The 18,758-nt window shown below is 31.4% G+C and overlaps 2 protein-coding genes across 3 annotated transcripts; one reads left to right on the forward strand and one right to left on the reverse strand.

Annotated features, from left to right (window-relative positions):
- The first annotated feature begins 1,977 nt into the window (after window positions 1-1,977).
- On the forward strand, window positions 1,978-11,372 carry Dhod (dihydroorotate dehydrogenase 2). Its single transcript, XM_074133019.1, has 8 exons — window positions 1,978-2,111; window positions 2,646-2,855; window positions 2,932-3,131; window positions 7,072-7,263; window positions 7,373-7,553; window positions 7,660-7,813; window positions 7,899-8,058; window positions 10,646-11,372. Exons 1-8 carry the CDS (start codon window positions 2,094-2,096, stop codon window positions 10,698-10,700), a joined length of 1,170 nt encoding a protein of 389 aa, XP_073989120.1. The 5' UTR covers window positions 1,978-2,093; the 3' UTR covers window positions 10,701-11,372.
- A 533-nt stretch (window positions 11,373-11,905) lies between these two features.
- Rab4 (RAS oncogene family member Rab4) lies at window positions 11,906-18,641 on the reverse strand. 2 transcript variants are annotated; one of them, XM_074133063.1, is made up of 6 exons: window positions 18,419-18,636; window positions 18,260-18,340; window positions 17,703-17,817; window positions 15,762-15,979; window positions 14,204-14,299; window positions 11,906-13,884 (listed from the first exon to the last, which is right to left on the reverse strand). In XM_074133063.1, exons 1-6 carry the CDS (start codon window positions 18,432-18,434, stop codon window positions 13,772-13,774), a joined length of 639 nt encoding a protein of 212 aa, XP_073989164.1. In that variant the 5' UTR covers window positions 18,435-18,636; the 3' UTR covers window positions 11,906-13,771. The 2 variants fall into 2 exon arrangements, with proteins under 2 accessions (XP_073989164.1, XP_073989173.1); XM_074133072.1 differs by lacking the exon at window positions 18,260-18,340 and having other exon boundaries at window positions 18,419-18,641.
- Window positions 18,642-18,758: the final 117 nt, after the last annotated feature.

Raw genomic sequence — 18,758 nt, forward strand, 5'->3', positions numbered from 1 at the left:
AGTTGATAATCAAAATTTTAACAATTAATCTTATATTATAAATATTCTAAAGAGCTATCAGGGGAGAATACCTTGATCAGTTGCCTTACAAACTAGAATTTTTTCAGTACATTAAGAATGTGCATTATCTTGAAATGATAAAATAGTCGTAATTAAATTATACTAATGCTAATAATTATTACGGACATAAGAATCCAAGATTACTACTTGAGATCAATTTGCAATCAAATTGTAATTACATTAAAAACAACCTTTTAGACTTTATGAAACAAAAGGTATTGAAGCTAATTTACGTAATCAAGAAGAAATCACCAATAATTAACCATTGATATTTTAAATCACTTTTGTAACAGAACTAAGTAGGTATAAACAAAACAGTTAACCGGCTTTGGTCCCTTCAGTAACAGATCATCGAAAATAACTCTGGACTCTGGCTGGATAGTTGTTGGCTGACTAATTGAAGAAGGTTACACACATGTGTATACGTGTTGTTCAAACTGTTAATAAATCAAATTTTTTCAAAAAATAATGAAACATAAGTTAATGAAACCAAGTAATTTTAAAGAGTTTTGCACACAGTGCATTTGTAGTACTTTAAAATTCTAAAGTTAGAGTTGTATTTCATTCGGGAAGGGGTGAGAATTTAAGCAAAATGATACAGATTTATACTTCTTTCATTTATTATATGTAATTATATTTAAATGAAACAATTATGAATAAGTGATTCCAATAATATATAGAAAGTGTAAAATCTTGTACATGTAAAATCTTGAAAAGAATACTGAAGCTGGCATATTCATGTTTGAGTGTTTGACATTCACAATTTATTAGGCGAAGGACTTATGTAAATAATTACTAGAATAGAAGGCAAAAATAATAACCATATCAAAAAAAGGGATTTAATGATCGAAACAGGAATGGCAGCAACATTACTACTGTATGATAAACAAGAATATGCACGACTCTCAGAGGCTGATAGAAATGTGCATTATACAAAACTGAAGGCACAGAATTAAACAGACAATTAGGAATTACGAACAGCAAATAACCTAAGACAGGAAATAGTAGTTGATAATCACGTATTAATTAAAGCGAACAAAGGCAACTCTACGGAAATATTAACACAAAACTATAGACTTCATGCAGAAGTGTGCAGGTGGAATCAGTCCTGGTTACCATGACAATGGACTAGTTTCGAGGAATTGGAGTTCATAGGGTTCATTTCTATTGGCAAAAGTCGGTCGGACCGTTTCCGAACTCAAAAGGATTTAAATCCTTTAAATTGTAATCTACTGATTCTTTAAGTGAATTCATTAAGGTGATTTAAACAGCTAAATTGTTGGGATGGAACCGGAGTTGGATAATCATTCCAATCCTTCTGCTGCTTGTATTGAATCAGAATTCCATGTATGTACATACATACCTACCACGCTATCTTTTGGAGCTTTCAGGTAATTTGTTACACATACTATGTAAAACCTTTTTAACATTCAACGAAATCATTGTGTATTCTTTGACATTTAATTCATTTTCAATGATAAAAAAAAAAGGTTTAAGCTCTTATAAAATTATTTAAATGTTCATAGTCATGTTTACGGAATTTTATTGTAAAATTACCCTACATGTACATACATAATTATTACAACTGCTTTTAATAACATTTAATCATTTTGAAACAAATGTCAAACCTTTTTCAAAAAAATGAAAGTCAGAATGGTTAATTTGGTTTAAAAAAACGTGAAATGCTTAAAAAAGGGTTTAGTTTAACAGCAAAAATGCTATGATCGCTATTATAAAGAAGTGTATAAAATCTAAATTATATACATATCTACTGAGGTTTTATTATAGTAATTGTTTCCTTTATTCATATACCCCTTACAATTAATTTTCAGGATACCTAGAAGGAAGTATCGATACTAAATATTTTCGATTCATTAGGTTTCAAGCACTCTAATCATTTATATAAAAAAGGTAATTTAAAGTACATACATATTGCTCATTTTGTACGATTGGGGAAGGTTTTACTGAGGTTATTTGTGTAAATAGTGCATGGGTGAGAATTGGGAAAAGTCGCATGTGTTTATAACACAATCATGAGTCGAACTAGGGTGGTTAGTAATTTTTAATATTAAATTTAATAGATTTTTTTTAAGGCAATTGTACAGTTGAAGTCAAATTCTCTTCACCAAACTGATAATTTCCCGATAATGAATGAAAGATCAAAACTGGTCAGGGATATTAAAAAAAATTTTTTTTATCTTTTTAGAATACAAACACGTTTATTCTTTAGCTGTTTGCTAAAAATGTTGAATATTTGATGAAAGTAACTTACTTCTTTTTTTTTTTTAAATATTATGTTTGATTGGCATATCTTTAATCACTTTGCAAATGATGTATCACTATCCAAGGCTTACTTACATACTATATTCGCAAATGATGGCTTTTGTGGAAGTGGAGTACGTGATCTTTTATTGATACATGTAATAGCCTTTTTTCGCTCTCTAAAGTATTGAGTATCCCAGTTGCAAACTAAGAAAGTAGTGGAAACTATATGAAAAATATTTCGACAGTTTTCTTCTTGGCGTAGTACTACACAAGCATTACATTATAAAAAAAAACTTAAATATATATTTTTCTTTTTTCAGAATAAGTTGAAATCACTTGTATATGTATGCTCTAGTGCTACCTGTATTTTTTCTGGGCTCTGCTTATATCAAGAAAATGAAAACTTTTATGAAAATGTTGTGATTCCAATAACACATAGCATTGAACCTGAGCTCTCTCATAAGCTAGCTGTTACAATAAACAAATACAATATTCTTCCGAAGAGTCCCTACAAAGATCCTTCTATATTAGTAAGTTTTTAATATACTTATAGTGGAGTGGATAGTGAAATAGAAATAACAGTTTTTGAAAATTAAATTATTTCAGAGTACTAAACTGTGGAATTTAGAATTTAAGAATCCGATTGGCATAGCAGCAGGATTTGATAAAGATGGACAGGCTGTACAAGGACTTCATAATATAGGATTTGGGTTTGTTGAAATAGGGTCTGTGACGCCTGAGCCTCAACCAGGAAACGAGAAGCCCCGAGTATTTAGGCTGCACAACAACAAAGCCATCATCAATAGGTTATTTTAGATCATATTTAGCATAAGTGGAAGTTTTTGTAGTAAGAAGAAACGGCAGCATTAATTTATAATTTAACACATTCATAAATTATGGGTTAAATGTAGGTTCACGTATTTTTTCATACTTTTTTTAGATGGGGTTTACGTCCAACTACCAAATTAAGAGTCATGGACCGAAGTGACTAGAAAACGTACTGTACTAAAATAATTTTCTCATATTAACCATCAAATTAAGTCTTAAGGTCTTGACCGGTAATCGAACTCGGTGTCACAATAACTACTATAAGTTTACTTATTTCGTATTTTTTCTTTCTTCTGCCTCATAATAAACCATTAAAAGAAATTACTACTACCTTTCAAATTTTTGTTAATTTTTTTTGTTTCAAAAATAAACAACTCTTGTTTTGAAGAATGAGTATGAATAGAAACCAGCTTGAATTAAAACTTGAGGTGGCCAAGATACTTGTAAATTGTACAGCCATTAGAAGAAAAATTACTCATAAACTTTTCATGGGTTCATAATCTTCAATTCCGACATTTTTTTTAGCATAACAATTCTGAAACACATAACAGTTTGCTGAATTTTTTAAAATACATATCACAAGTTCTTCCTGTAAATATATTGAAAACATGTCGCGTACGACTCTGTTATAATAGGAAAATGGTTTGACACCATTCCGTTATCTGAGACAGTCCAGGAGAATTTTGGGGTAATTTGAAGATTGCTTCAAAGATTTGAAGAAGTGATATCTTGAGACGCTTTGAGTTGTCTTAAATTATTTAGTAAGGAGGATGTACGTGTTTAAGTAAACTTGATAGTCACCTTTTATTGTTTTCAGATAAACTCTTCCCTTAGACTCGTTGTACCTAGAGCTGAAAATTTGGCGAATTAGAATCCCAACTGTTAAAAAAAGAGGCTGAAATCTCTGAAAGAGAATGTTCCATTCGCGATATACAATGTTATTTATGAGATTGTCTTGTATCGAAATTACCAAAAACTTAACGTTAAAAAATCGAATGTTAATGCTTTCAACGTTAAGACCATTTAACATAAATTAGTGATTTGTTGTAACAAATTCTATTTTTGATCAATATGACTGTACCGCCCTTTGTATTCATTCTGTCATTTCTAAGTACACTAAAATCCATAAATTTTATGACTGAATAGAGTTTAACGCCACGTTTCACTCCTCATTGCTACACTTATCTTGGTAGATAGATCTCCAGACTGTCTTTGATCGTTACAGCAGATCTTGCGTTCCATTGAAAAGTGTAGTCTCTGCTTGATTAAATTTTTTTAATATATACACTGTAAAGTGAGAAGTAAAATCATATTTTATTAGTTAGAACAGAAATTAGTTTGGTACAAAAGAGTTGGAAAAAGAGTAACTACAAAAAAAAAAAAAAATTATTTAAGAAAGTTTTAATGAAATACATTCAGAGTGTGAACCTAACAATATATTTATAACTTAGACAGATATTTTCAAGTAAATAATACAAAAATAAATAATTACTTGAGAGAAGTACAATATTTTTATTTTAGAGTCCCTCAATACTGAGGTTAATTGGTAACATCTCCTTCTTAATTCGTAGTGTCTCCTGAAATTCTCTACTCGGTTTTCAGTTAAAGATCTACAATTACTTTTCATTCTCAAAATTAAGTAACATTTATATAAGAATAGAAACCTACTTCGTAAGTTATAGGTAAAAAAGCAGAAATTTTTCTTCTCTAATTTCTCTTTCCTCTAAGTAGCAATGCGGATTAGATTTTACCAGTCTTTCGGCAGTAATTTTGCTATTTGGTTGTGGAACCAGTAAATCTGTACTCTGCTTTAATCTGGAAGGGGGTACCATTCTTCTCTTTACAAGTTGTAAAGAGGGCTAGGTGGCTGTAAATGAGGTGTCGGGTTGCTTTTATTGAGAATCGGATATATCTGCAGATCATCCAGGTTGGGGTCCCGCAGAAATAACTAAATCTGCGAAGGTATTAAATCTAGCAATTATCCTTTGCGTATGAGAGAGATATGTTATTAGTTGCCACAATTTGCCTTTTACCTCTTTTTTTCAACAACTGGGTTTTAGCGCTCCTCTTTTTTGTTGTGCTCTGAGTGGTGACGATTTGAGATGTTCGCCACAATATACATTATTTACGCTCTGTGTTTTGACATCGATAATCTTATGAGGGACAACATACTTTTCGCACCACGCTGACTCTTGCCATTTTACAATATCTTGTGCATTTTTTACACTGGATACATTTTATAGATACCGATGACTACGCAGCGCAGTAATAAATATATATATATGCATTGCGGAATGACTGTCCTCTAAATAGACTATAGATTGTGCTAGATATACTGCATATTTTGGATGACTTGGTTCATAGAACGTTTTTAAGTGTCTTTTCTAGTATTTTTATTGACGCCACAGTTTGGAAAGCTAAAGCACATGTTTAATCAGTTCTTTATAAAACAGGTATTTTTCAATGCTTTCTTTGAGCAAATGGTTTGGAATGTAAGTTTCTAATCTTACTTTTTTTTAACCTTTTCAAATTTCGTTTGGTCATTCACGCTTACTGCATTATTATACTTTACTCTAATTCCGTTTCTTTCTTACATTTTTGGGAGCAGCCTTATTTTGTACGAAATCCTGATGACTGGTCGAAATGTTTCTCAAGAAATATGAGGTGTTTTCTTTGTTTTCTTGGATAAGTGGAACCAGTGCTTCTATTGATTCCTCTCTTGAAGTATCTTTACCAGCTGAAGACTATGCCTCCAGTATAAAATTTTGAACTAGGTTAAAATTATTTACCTCTGCTAAATTTGATAAATTCTCAGATAGTATTTCTAGCCTCTTAGCACACTCTTCTAATTAAAACTATCCGGTAGGGCAAACCAACCAGCTTTACAACTTACACAATGTTCTGTAATCTTTAATTATATGTAGTTTGTTTTAATTTAAAAGAATTTAAGGTTTGGAGAATCGTATTACCAAGAGATTTTAACCGAGATTTTATTTAGAATGATATTGTTATTATTTAATTTTTATGTTTCTATATTAAATTGAGATAGTTCAGATTTACATTTACCCAAACAATTCTTCTTCTCTTAAAGTGTCTTTCTCATCAGTTATGAAAAACTGACAACAAACAAAAATCCGGACGTGGTTAAAGATGAGTAAAAATAATCTTGTAAGACAAATAAAATCTCAAGTTATTTTTCAGTTGTGTCCAGCATATTTAAGTACCTACTCAAAAGTTTTTATTTAAGGAAAAAGTAAAAATTGTCTTAATTATTTAAAATATTTAATCCTTGATTTTCTCTTCATACCACGGGTGTTTTTTATTTCCGGTTTTAGATTTTCATCTCTCTAAAAGTAAATTCATCTCTTAAATTGAGGGTAATAAACTTCCTCTCAAAAAACTTCTATGAATATATACGAATAATTGGGAAGGGATTAGCTCCGTGGTTGGCGTATTGGATTCCAACGCAGGGATCCTAAGTAGGAAACTACCGGCCAGCCCAGTTTTCTCTTCATAGGAACTTCATTGGTGATAGACAGTGTTGTCTGTAACGAAAAAACGTTATTCGGAGAACGAAGAACTCTGAAAAAAGCTCCGGGCTCCAGTGGACATAGATGTTAACGCCCCAAAAATTGCAAAAAACAATTTTTATATATACATATATATAAATAATTATGTGCACAATGCACTCTTAGGCGTCAGCAAGTTTGGTGTGTGACCAGAGCTTTATTAGTAAAGTTCTGAGTTTTCTGATAATCTGTTTTTGTTGATGGATGTAAACCGTCCAAAAAAAGGGAAAAAAAAGCTTTTTATAATAAAATCACAGCGGACCTCATCCCATTTCTAATAAAATTTTAGGTTAATGTATCTATTTAAATACTCTAAATTATTTTACTTTACTTTTATTATTTTTTCAAGATATGGTTTTAATAGTGAAGGCCATAAAAAAGTAATAAAGAGATTAGAAAAACTTAGAGAACAGAAATTTCAAGGCGTGGTTGGTGTGAATCTCGGCAAGAATAAAGAATCAGATGACCCCATAGGAGACTATGTTAAGGGAGTCAGATTGTTTGGCCCTCTTGCTGACTATCTCGTAATAAATGTTTCAAGGTATAATATTAATGATTATTTATAACATCTTTACTTTTTTAATTACAACATATTCTTTAAGCATTTATTTTTTAATCACTCGCATTGAATTTCGTTTTGTATGTAACAGTCCAAATACTCCAGGTCTTCGAGATTGGCAGAAAAAAGAAAAACTAGAAGAATTATTAACAGCTGTGGTTGCAGCAAGGGATTCATTGGGGCATATTAAGCCACCACTTTTACTCAAGCTGTCTCCAGATTTATCTGAAATTGAAAGGAGTGAAATCGCTAAGCTTATTCTTAAAGAGAAGGTATGATGTGGTGAGCAATATATTTGTTACTCTACGATATGGAAAGACAATGAGAATTACTAATTACTCATTTAGTTAGATTAAAAAAAGAAACATATTGTGTTAGTGTCAAATTGATGGTTTGGTAATATCTAATGCAACTATTAAAAGAAATGGTGACTTACAAGGAAAACATGTTACTGAACGTGGAGGATTAAGCGGCATGCCTTTAGCAGAAGCGTCTACAAACATGATTGCTGAAATGTTTAAATTAACCAAAGGTAATTGTTGGAAATCCTTAATTTTCTGCTTTCCGACGTTTTATACACTTAGAAACAGTTAAAGTTGAGTAATATTATTTTTCAGGCCAAATACCCATAATAGGAGTTGGTGGAATTTTTGATGGTGAAGATGCATATAGAAAAATTAAAGCTGGGGCAAGTTTAATTCAAATGTATACAGCATTCGTGTATCATGGCCCTCCTAGAATTACACGGATTAAAAAAGAATTGGACAAAAAACTCACGTTAGTAAAGTGCTACTTCTTTTTTTGTGTTCTAATAACTAGTTCTTTTATTCTTTCCTACCACCTATAGTCAATCGTGGCAATCCAAGATCAGTGTCCCTTGAAAAAAGGAAGTAATCCATTAAGTAATTGGACTAGGCTTCGTGATTACAGAAAAGAGGTTCAGCCAAGCATTTCAGTACCAGATTACCTCGGCAAACCTACCGCAAAACAGCGATGCTCTGATCTGAATGTAACTAACTCCTTTTAAATTGACTATTGAAGTATCCAAATCCCTTAACACTTAAATTCCTTGAAACCGTGCTCTTTTAATTCCGTAACATTTTCTGGATTAATTATTCAACAGAAGCATTTCTTCTAAACCTCTCCTTAAGTAAATAACAACTACATAATGTACTAATCGTATTAGTGAGATGTGATAATAATTGGAGATTTGACATAAATTCCCAGAATATCAAGCATATATCCTGTGGCAATTCAAAGCCGATATTTTTGCAACTTACACGTCTTTAATCCGATTTTTCAATACTTCCCTTTTTTAACAGTAAAATATGTATCTGCTTAATAATTTCAATGTGGATTTTGAGTTTTGCAATTTTTCTTTATGCTGCTAACTGGCTTCAAGCGAGTTGGCTAATAATTTGTTATTTGCAAAGTCGTAAAATTAAAAAAATAAGTATTATTTTTCTGGTAATTGAACCAATTCTCCTTCTGTAACACTGTGAGCAAGAATCATTCTTAGATTCAATTCACCTTTTAAATGCCTGGCTTTGATTAATCTCTCGATCGTTTTACTTACTAAGTAACGGAACCTTTTTACTATGTCTGTTTTGCGACGTATATGAGATCCTTTTTGTATACTTTGTGAGATAGAGGATATGTATCTCATCAGGATTTATTATAATGTGAGAACATTTAGTAGAACTGATTGAAAGTAAAAGAGCTTATACTGCATTCACTCCCTTAAGGTATCGTTGACTAGTTCGTACCATGTGATTCTTAAGGAGACCATCTTGGATTAGATTTTTGCCGTAGTTTCGACTTTTATGATTGGACCAATGATGTAAGTGTTCTAGATAATACTTAAGTTATTTTACTCGGATAAAGTAAATTGTGAAATTCTGGATCAGTATTAATTTCAGATTTGAAACTATCTTCTAATTCTAATCATTGTAATCATTGAAAGGATGATTTCTTCAGGCGGCTCATTAATTTCTTCTCCATACTAGGAGCCTAATTGAAAATCCTGAATTTTTTACGTGTTCGTTTTAATAGTTATATAAAAATCTATTCAACTATGAACAAAAAACAAAAACCCTAATCATTAGTCTACTTTAATGACTATTATTCTTTCCCAGTCAAACTTAAAAGGTCAAATGCCAATTTAGTCTTGAGGGAACGTACTTTTAGACAGGTCATTTTAAGAGACAAGCCTAAAACAAAGCTGTTAAGAAATTTTTAAAATGTATTACTTGTATCCGCAATGCTGAAAAAACATTGAGAGTTATTTATCTATTGCTTACCTCAATTTCGGTCAATATACGTAATTCGGACGTTCATCTATCAGAACGTTTTGTGAGCCTTTTATTTCTTTTCTTTACGACTTAACGAAATGATATGAAACTCAGTATTTATAGTGGTAGCGGACTGCGAATTTTTCCATTCCGTTGCTTATCTCTGTCTTTGCGCTCTGTTGTTTACAATGAGATATTCGTTTTGTCTAACAAAGAATGGAAAAAAATACTTTAAATATTTTATCATCGACTTCCTAAGAATTCCCTTCGTTTCCCCCAAAGCCAAACTCCGTTACCTGAAATTTCTTTCCAAACTATTCCTCCATTCAAGTACACTTATCCTCTCTCAATCTTAAATCTTCCCACGAATCCTCATAGACGTTTGAGGCGCTGTTGGCTGGTTATCCAGTCAGTAAGGGCTTATTACAGTTGCCATCACTGGATCGCGCCATCACGAAATCAAGACTGCGTGTGTGTGCGCGCGTACGCTGGTGCCAAGCCAACGTTCATACTTTATAAGTCTGTTAAGTAGCTTGTTCCACTATGTACTTTACTCGAAAAAAAAATGACTGCCACTTACGAATTGAATCGCATTTAATACTTTCTTAATGAATAAGAATGATGCAGCTAGGTGTTGTGGATATGCACATGGCTATCATGCAAGACAGAGATGGTATGATGATGCCCCAGTGATACGAAACGCCTAATTGCTACCAATGGCTTCACGGCTTTTCATAACATAATGATTGTTGTAGATTATTTGGTGACTAATTTCATTAATCCAAAGGGAAAAAAGATAATTGCTAATTTCAGTTATTATTTTTATTTATTTATTTTTTGCAAAGCTTTCGACCAGGTACTAGGTCATTTTCAGAACTTACACTTAATAACAAATATAATTGGCCCGGATAGTCTAAAGATGGCGATCGTCCCAAACGGCGGATGACTATAAAATTAAGCGGGATACACGAAAAAAAATAAAAAACATTCTTTAAGGCAAATTCTACCGAATAATATTAGTTACTTTCCAATCACGTGTATAGTTGTGAAATTATAAAAACGTTTTGTTCTAGGGATGATGGATTTGTCAATATAAGTGAAGCTGTTGGGAAATCTAATAAATCTTGATTAATCCTCTGTGAAATTAAGATTTCTTTGCACCATCCAAAATTCGAAACAATGCGAATATATATACATGTCTTTGAATTTAATTTCTCTTTTCTTAAAAATGATGAAATAATTAAATACATTTATTTATAGAGATCTTTGTTATAATTTGTAAATATTTTAATTCTGTAATATATATGTATAATTTTAGGAATGGAAAAAAGAATAATTAATTGTATTCATATGTCGTGGCTTTATATAAAAAAAAAAGCACAGCCTTAAATTGGTTGTTGCGTGTAACTAAATTAATGGATTAACTTAATTACATTAAATTATCTGGAATTACTACATATGATATTAATAATAATAATAATGGAGTAATTCAAATATGGAAACTAAAAGTTCCAACAATATCCTCAAAATTTAAATACATGTTAATATTCAGATTATTTTTCCAATATTATTGTCTATTGTTTTTACAAATACATTTTTTCATAACTTTAATAAATAAATATTAAAGTAAAACATTTTGTAATAACAAAATAAAAATTGTATCTATATTTGTAGATTAATAAAAATATAAGATAAATTTAACAAAGTGACTAGAAACTTTCAGGATTGATTATTTACTAATTCACATATATAGGAAACAATCTCTTTTTACGAACCTTATGTATCATATTAAATATAAAGCTAGCAAGCACCATATATCACATTCTTGCCATCATTATGACAGGATACTTTAAATTTGTGGGACAATAAAATGCAACGTGGCTGAGGATATATTGTGTTTATAAAAATATATGATCAATTATGTACAAATAGGTTCTCAGTTTTTTATATTAATACTTTTTCTAATTATGTTTTAAAAAAGAAAAAATTTAAATTTAAATGAATAAGTTGTTAGTTGCTTACTTTTTTAAAAAAAGAAAAATAAGCATGTGACGTTATGCAACTATGTAGTTTTAAGATCAAAAGTGAAATAATAAATCACTAATTTGTTATGAAAAAATACACTAATTGTGTTGGCTGAAAAAAGCTCCTGGCGGCTACAATCTCAGATTATTTTGGAAATTAAGACATTCGTTTTGTTAAATGATATTCTGGATTGATGAATTCGTTTAAATCCAAATAATTAAATGTAGGAATGCTTATATTTACCTTACTTACACATTACTAACAATTACTTTACTGGGAATGATATTCTAATAAAACTTTTAGCTGGGCCTACCATAAATACTGTCCATGTAATTCAGATAAGGAATAGTTTTAAAAATTATTATCTAGTTCGCTGCAAAATGTACCTTATTAAGAATACTTTCATTCGTTTTTAATATTTTAATATTTACTATGTCATAAACATGGGAATGGCTGAATTAATAAAAACTCCGGCCATAAAGTTATTAAATTAAAAAATTCAGATACAAGGCCGAGAGAACTGAATTAAGAGACCGATGTGGGGAGATATGAGATGACGTAACAACTTTTTTAATTTTGAGACTAGGCTAGACCGTGTTGGTTATGTTAGCTTGGTAAGAGAATATCGATTAAGACAGCGAATTATGCACGAAGTTCATGGATTTATTACAACGCTAACAAGAATTCATTGGTTGGCAAAGTTCTGAGTGCGATCAAAATGGTGTACTTAGTGAATTTCCATACTGGTTTTATTTTTAGATGTTTCAAAACCTGCTATTCTAACTTTTCATATGAGGATTTTAGAGAAGCAGTATTATTGACTTCTCTATCCATTGCTATTTTTCTTAACGGTTTTAAGATTATAGAATAAGAGAAGGCTCCGAGCACGATGGCCTAAAATGTTAAAAAGCCTAAAAATAAAAAAGTCGCTCATTATTGGTGCTGAAAATTCTTAGAAAACATTTTAATAACAATAGCTAACAATAGTTAACAATAGCTTTCCTCAAATAATAAAAATGAATAAATATAAAACACTACATTTAAGAAATATATTTCTTCTTAGCAATTAAAGAAAAATAAATGAGAACTGAAGGTATTTTTGAGTTTCTTAATAAAAACTCAAGCACCTAAAAAAACAAACTTTAGATCAAAATCCAAGAAGATTAATATCCTGAGAATAGTTAAGACAACTTAAAGGGCAGGATTTAATGAGGAGCATGCGAAAAGCCAGTTAGACTAAAAAAGATCTGTTCCTGCTCCAGTGTTGTGTCTGGTTTTCACACAACAAATTGAAGTTTCTATACTGATGAAAACTTATCAGAAATGAACAAACTTAATGGCCCAAGAAATTGGATACGTCCATTCAACTTTAGAAAAGCCCAGAGCATGACTGGTAGAGAGAGAGAGAGAGAGAGAGCTTTTTTAGATTCAGTGTTTCGACGAATCTATAAAATAGTTGTCACAAATGACATTCCAGTTTAAACAATCTTGAAAAGCTATAGTGCTTAAGGCTAGCAAATTTGCAAAATTCGATCGATGATTGGCCGAGAGTTAGAAAATATAGTGTATTTGAGAACATATTGTTAGTACGCAACTTTTGTCTAATTTAATTCTTATATAATTAATTTCTAAGAGCGTTTTATGATAAAACCTAGAATATTACTACTCCTAGATTATTGTGCAGTATTTATGTCAGACCAACTAGATTCATTCTCTAAGATATTTTAACAGCATGATATAACTAACAATCAACCATAAGGCAAATCCTTTGCATATGTATTCAATACAATTAGAAATGCTTCCGATTAGGAGTTTATCAAAATATAAATCTATTGTGTAAATTTGCGAAAATTTGTTGAAATTATATTCATTCATAAAAATTATAAAAAAAATTCTTCCTATAACTTGAAGTAATAAAATAAAATTTATTAGAAAGCTTATGGCACGTGATAAAAAACAAAGTTACTCACTAACATGATTAATTAAAGATAATAAACTATAAGTAGATCTATTAACTATTACTAAATATAAATGCACATAGAATACTTTAAATCCTAAGCTGAAATTGTGAACAAAAGTAAGATCAGTGTCTATGCTCCAAATGTCCAAAATAATGAAGCAAGAATAACAAAGCGAACCTGAAAGTAGTTTAAACCCCTCAAACTTTGTTGTTGTTACATTGAACAAAAGCAATCAGCCGGTCTTCGTATTTTTTCCTGATTCAAAAGTTTAGTTTTCGCATCACCAAACTGTATTCCAGAACCAATGCGATCAGGATCTAATTCACCTGTTAAAAAGAATATCGCACAATTAGTACTGATTTTTTTTAGATTTAAATAGTTAAATTATTTGTGTGTGTTCTAAATTTTGAAAAAGCATTTTTTTTTAATTTTATTAATTTACTCGAGTGCTTTTTCATTTCACAATATTCGAGCTTTCTCTCAAATTTAAGATATTTGAAGACTGAGTATGTTTGAGAATGTGGTTTTGATAAGCAGTTGACCGTGTTGTTAAATCATTTTAATAATTATGTTTGTTCGGGACCGAAATATTACCACAAAGAAATTGTCTCAATATTTTAAATTCTAATAAAGTGACAAAATTACCAGTTTGAATTTTGGCTAGAATTGTTTTGCAACATTTGAGAAATGCCTCTTCAACATTTTCACCTGACTTAGCACTCGTCTCTAAATACATTAGTTCTGAAAAAAATAAATATCACATTATATGTGTAATTGCAAAGTAATATCAAGCTTCAGATATGACCAAAAGACAAAGAAAGAAAATAGACTACTTGGAAAAGATACACCCTATTCGTGTCCCTTGTATAAGTACTTTTTATTTGTTAGGAAAATATTTTAATAAAGTGCGAGCTTCGCTTCCGTTCAAGATGATTTGGAACCTAGATTTTAAACCCTACCTGAAAAAAATAAGCGGTTGCTTTACACAATTACTCATTGGATACTCTGAATGAACGGATCTAGGCAAAATTAGGGCGAGATTACTTTTGATGGAGAGTCTTGACTTGAGAGGTAGTGCTTAAAAAATCTTGATGAGAGGTTTTAAAATGTTCTTTTCCCGTTTGATCAAATATATTTCGATTTTTCATTCGAATCAGAAAGCTACTATTTGTGATACTAACATCCAATATCAATGTCAATGTAACTATCACTTCAACAAATTATAAAAAACAGCTTGGCCTTTGAAAATAATCCAAATATTATTTTATTATCACTACTTTTTTTTTGTTTAATTAAGGTAGTGAATTATGTTTAAATATCTCTGCTATACTTAGTTTATGACAACTACTTCCTCTGATAACAGTAAGAAAAATTAAGAATTTTTAAAGATATTTTTTTTTTACTTTCGCGAATTGCGTTTCGGGACTCAACACTTTACTTCCGTTGACGATTACATTTGTAGACGAGGACCGAACTCATTTGACCACTAAATTAATTAATTTGAGTTTTCTTGTGTTAGAAATATGAATTATACTGTGATATTGCTAAGAAATAGTTAAGGAGCGTATACTTAATTCATATTTGCACAGTATGAGTGTAGTATGTCTAACATTTGATATTAAGTTGTTAAGTTCAGGGCACCCAGGCATGCACTCAAAAGTATCGTAAAGTTCATCTCTTAATTCTCTAAATTTATCATTTTATTTAAATTGTAGCAAAATATTGGCAGCCCTCCCCAGTTCATGTGGCAGTTAAGTATTAAAAATAGTTTTCGTAAAATGTTTATAGCATTTTTGTTAACTTCCATAAAAACAAAGGCATAAACAGATGACTTAACATGATAGGATAGGAAGAAAGAGCAAAACCAAGAATGAAGTTTAGAAATTAAAAAAAAATTGAGGCAGTGGTGAAACAAAGATGTCAATAGCATAAGAGCAATATTTTTTTAAGGCGTTATTTAAAGTGTTAATATTTCTGATGTTGCAATATAAATTTTAATACTATTTTAACAAAAAACATTTTATAAATGAGAATGGTCAACATAAGTGAAATAAGTTCAAAACGACAGAAGATAATTAGAACAAATTTAAATCAAATACATAAGCTTTTCATGAAAATTTTTAAATCTACGACGAATCGTAGCAACCAGAAACAATTCAGCTAAATTCTTTCTTTCATGATAGCTTATAACGAAAATACTAACTATTTTCCTGAGCGAAACTGCTAGCTTCCAAAAAAGTTACTTGCCGATCTTGGTCTAGATCTTTTTTATTTCCCGCTAAGAGGATCACAATATTTGGGCTTGCCAAAGATCTTGCATCTGATAACCACTCACCCAATGAATTATAACTTTCTCTATTGGATATGTCGTACACAAGTAATGCACCTGCAGCACCTCGGTAGTAACTTCGTGTAACAGACCTAAAATAGAGCAAATTTATTTATTAAATAATTGGTACCAACATTTAAATGTAAGCATTCACTTCCAAATATCAACTGCCCTTTCCACCTTAAAAAAAGAAACATCAGAATATGAGAGGCAACAAGGGCGAAGTGACTTGGAGAGATTCAAATAAACCTAATGGGGCGAACCCTTCTCATCATTCCTAAAGCTGGGTGGAATTAACTGAGAATGGAAAGGCTGCAGCTTAACTACTAGCCAAAGAATAGTGCAAGTGGCACCAAGTCATTAGTGGACTCTCCAATAGATTTATCAAGGAAAAAGGGATATAATGACGTAATGCGACCTTTAATCATCGTTTTGATCCCTTACTGGCAATAGGTAAATACCAGACTCCTCCATACCAAAATATTGGGGAAATTAAAGTATCTGAAAGGATTTAAGAAACGGTTTATCCTCGTCAAGCAACTGTTGACTTCTCATACAACCAAAACGTCCTTGAAGACAGCTTCGCAGGTGTACGGTGCATTCAAAGTTTAACACCTCCGAATTTTTTTCTCAGAACTGTTTCCAGATAAAAACATGCGGTTTGTTTTAAAATAAGCGGGCACTCTTTGTTAATGCGTGACAGAGCTGGCAGCACTGTACGGCACACAGAACCCTAGCCGCAGCGTCGAGAGTAAGGTCTGTTTTTTATACTAAAAATGGCTACGTTTTCATTACACGATCAGCGTGTCATCATTCTATTTCTCCATTTGCGTGGTGTGACACCAATTGAAATTCATCGCCAGTTAAGTGAGACATGTGGTGATGGTGCCATGGATGTGTCAAATGTGCGTTCCTGGGTGCGACAGTTAAAAGAAGAAAGAACGTCGTGTGAAAACTAACCAAGACAATCTCGGCCTCGCACCAGTCGGTCTGTTGACACGATCGACGGAGTGGAAAAAGTTGTTATGGAGGATCGCCGAAAGAGAGTGCAACAGATCGCTTCCGAAGTTGGCATTTCTGTGGGATCTGCGCACACAATCCTTCATGATGACCTGAAAATGCGAAAAGTGTCCTCCAGGTGGGTGCCACGAATGAAGACTTTAAAGTGATTGCTCATGCTCCCTATTCGCCTGATCTTGCTCCTAGCGACTTTTGGCTCTTTCCAACAATGAAAGACACTCTCCGTGGCCGCACATTTACCAGCCGGGCCGCTATTGCATCAGCGATTTTCCAGTGGTCAAAACAGACTCCTAAAGAAGAGTTCGCAGCGGCCATGGAACATGGCGGCGACGTTGTGAAAAATGTGTGAGGCTACCCGGAGATTACGTCGAGAAGTGACAAAAGTTTCAAATTTTTGGTGTGATTGGATAGTGAGAAAAAAATTCTGAGGCGTTATACTTGAATGCACCTCGTATAAACATTTTCTCTTCTCTCCATAATACGCATCGGAATTGTTTCCTAGGACGGTTGGGCTCAGAGAGTTATCATGGTCGGCTGGCCGGGATATGCTGCCTTAAAGAACACATGAACTTTCTAAGTCTGGTCGATAGTTACAAAAGCTATTATTTCTCCGTTTTTTATTGTTCTCTATTTACACTAAAAACCTTTGGAATCTTAGTAACACTATCTTATTTTAATTAAAGAAACGCCTATCATTAATAATAAATATTTTCTAAACAAATAGAAACAAAACTGTAGTAAAACTTAAAAAACTCAAAAACTTATAAACAGTAAAAATGAGGATCCCAAATTTACCTGAATCTCTCTTGTCCTGCAGTGTCCCATATTTGTAATTTGACCGTTTTACCACCAATAGTGACAATTTTAGATCCAAACTCCACTCCAATAGTATGACTGCTATCTCCTTTAACTACAATTAATTATTAAATGAAAAACACGACTATTTTATAAATAATTACAAGTGTGTTATCAGAACAAGAAAATTATAATTAGAGTAGTAAAATATAGTTTGACAATTAGTTATTAAATATGTTAACCGTGTAATAAACAAAAAGAAAGTATTAAAAGCATCCGCACTACCATTAAGGACAACAAAAAAAAAATCTTAAACAATTGAAAACAAATTTAAGCGTCAGGTTAAAATAAAATCCATCATTAAAGTCTTGAACGCTAGCTAAGCTTTGAGTTTTACTTAGTTGTTTATTTAATGTAAAACAACATTAAATAAGTATGAAGAAAATCTATAAAACATTATTATTTCCCCTGTTCTTAATTCTCTATTGCTCATTCATTTATCAAGTACTGCAGCAAAGGAAAAAAATACTTAAGTTTTGCTGGAATCAGTGGCTTACATTTCTTTTCGATGAATTGATGTAATAAACATGACTTCCCAGATCCCGCACTACCAATAACCAAAAATTTGAACAGGAAATCTAAAAATATACTTAATTTTATAAACGTTATAGATACTATTTTTAATTAATATCAATCACTTTGATTCTCTATGTTACCATAAGTTTCAGACATTGTGACGGTTTTTATCCTGAGTTACATCACAAAAATTCGTGGGAGTACAGAAACTTTAATTGCACCCAAACGTAATCGCAAGTACTGCTTCAAAACATACGAGTATGTAACTAAAACTCCAACTAACAACTTTTTAGTTTTTACAGGAGCCCACAGAACCGTAGGTATAAGAATTTGAATCAACTAATCTAATGACGATGTTTTCCACAAATGTATGTCTTCTGCAAAAATATAATTTAAAATAATATTTTTTATTTAAATCTTGACTTTCATAAGTTAAAAAAAAATTAATTAATTAATGCAATGCTATCAATTATAGGTAAA

The sequence above is a fragment of the Rhodnius prolixus genome, unplaced genomic scaffold (assembly GCF_049639745.1).
Source record: "Rhodnius prolixus isolate KJV_2025 unplaced genomic scaffold, Rpr scaffold_1, whole genome shotgun sequence".
NCBI classification, from domain to species: Eukaryota; Metazoa; Arthropoda; class Insecta; order Hemiptera; family Reduviidae; genus Rhodnius; species Rhodnius prolixus.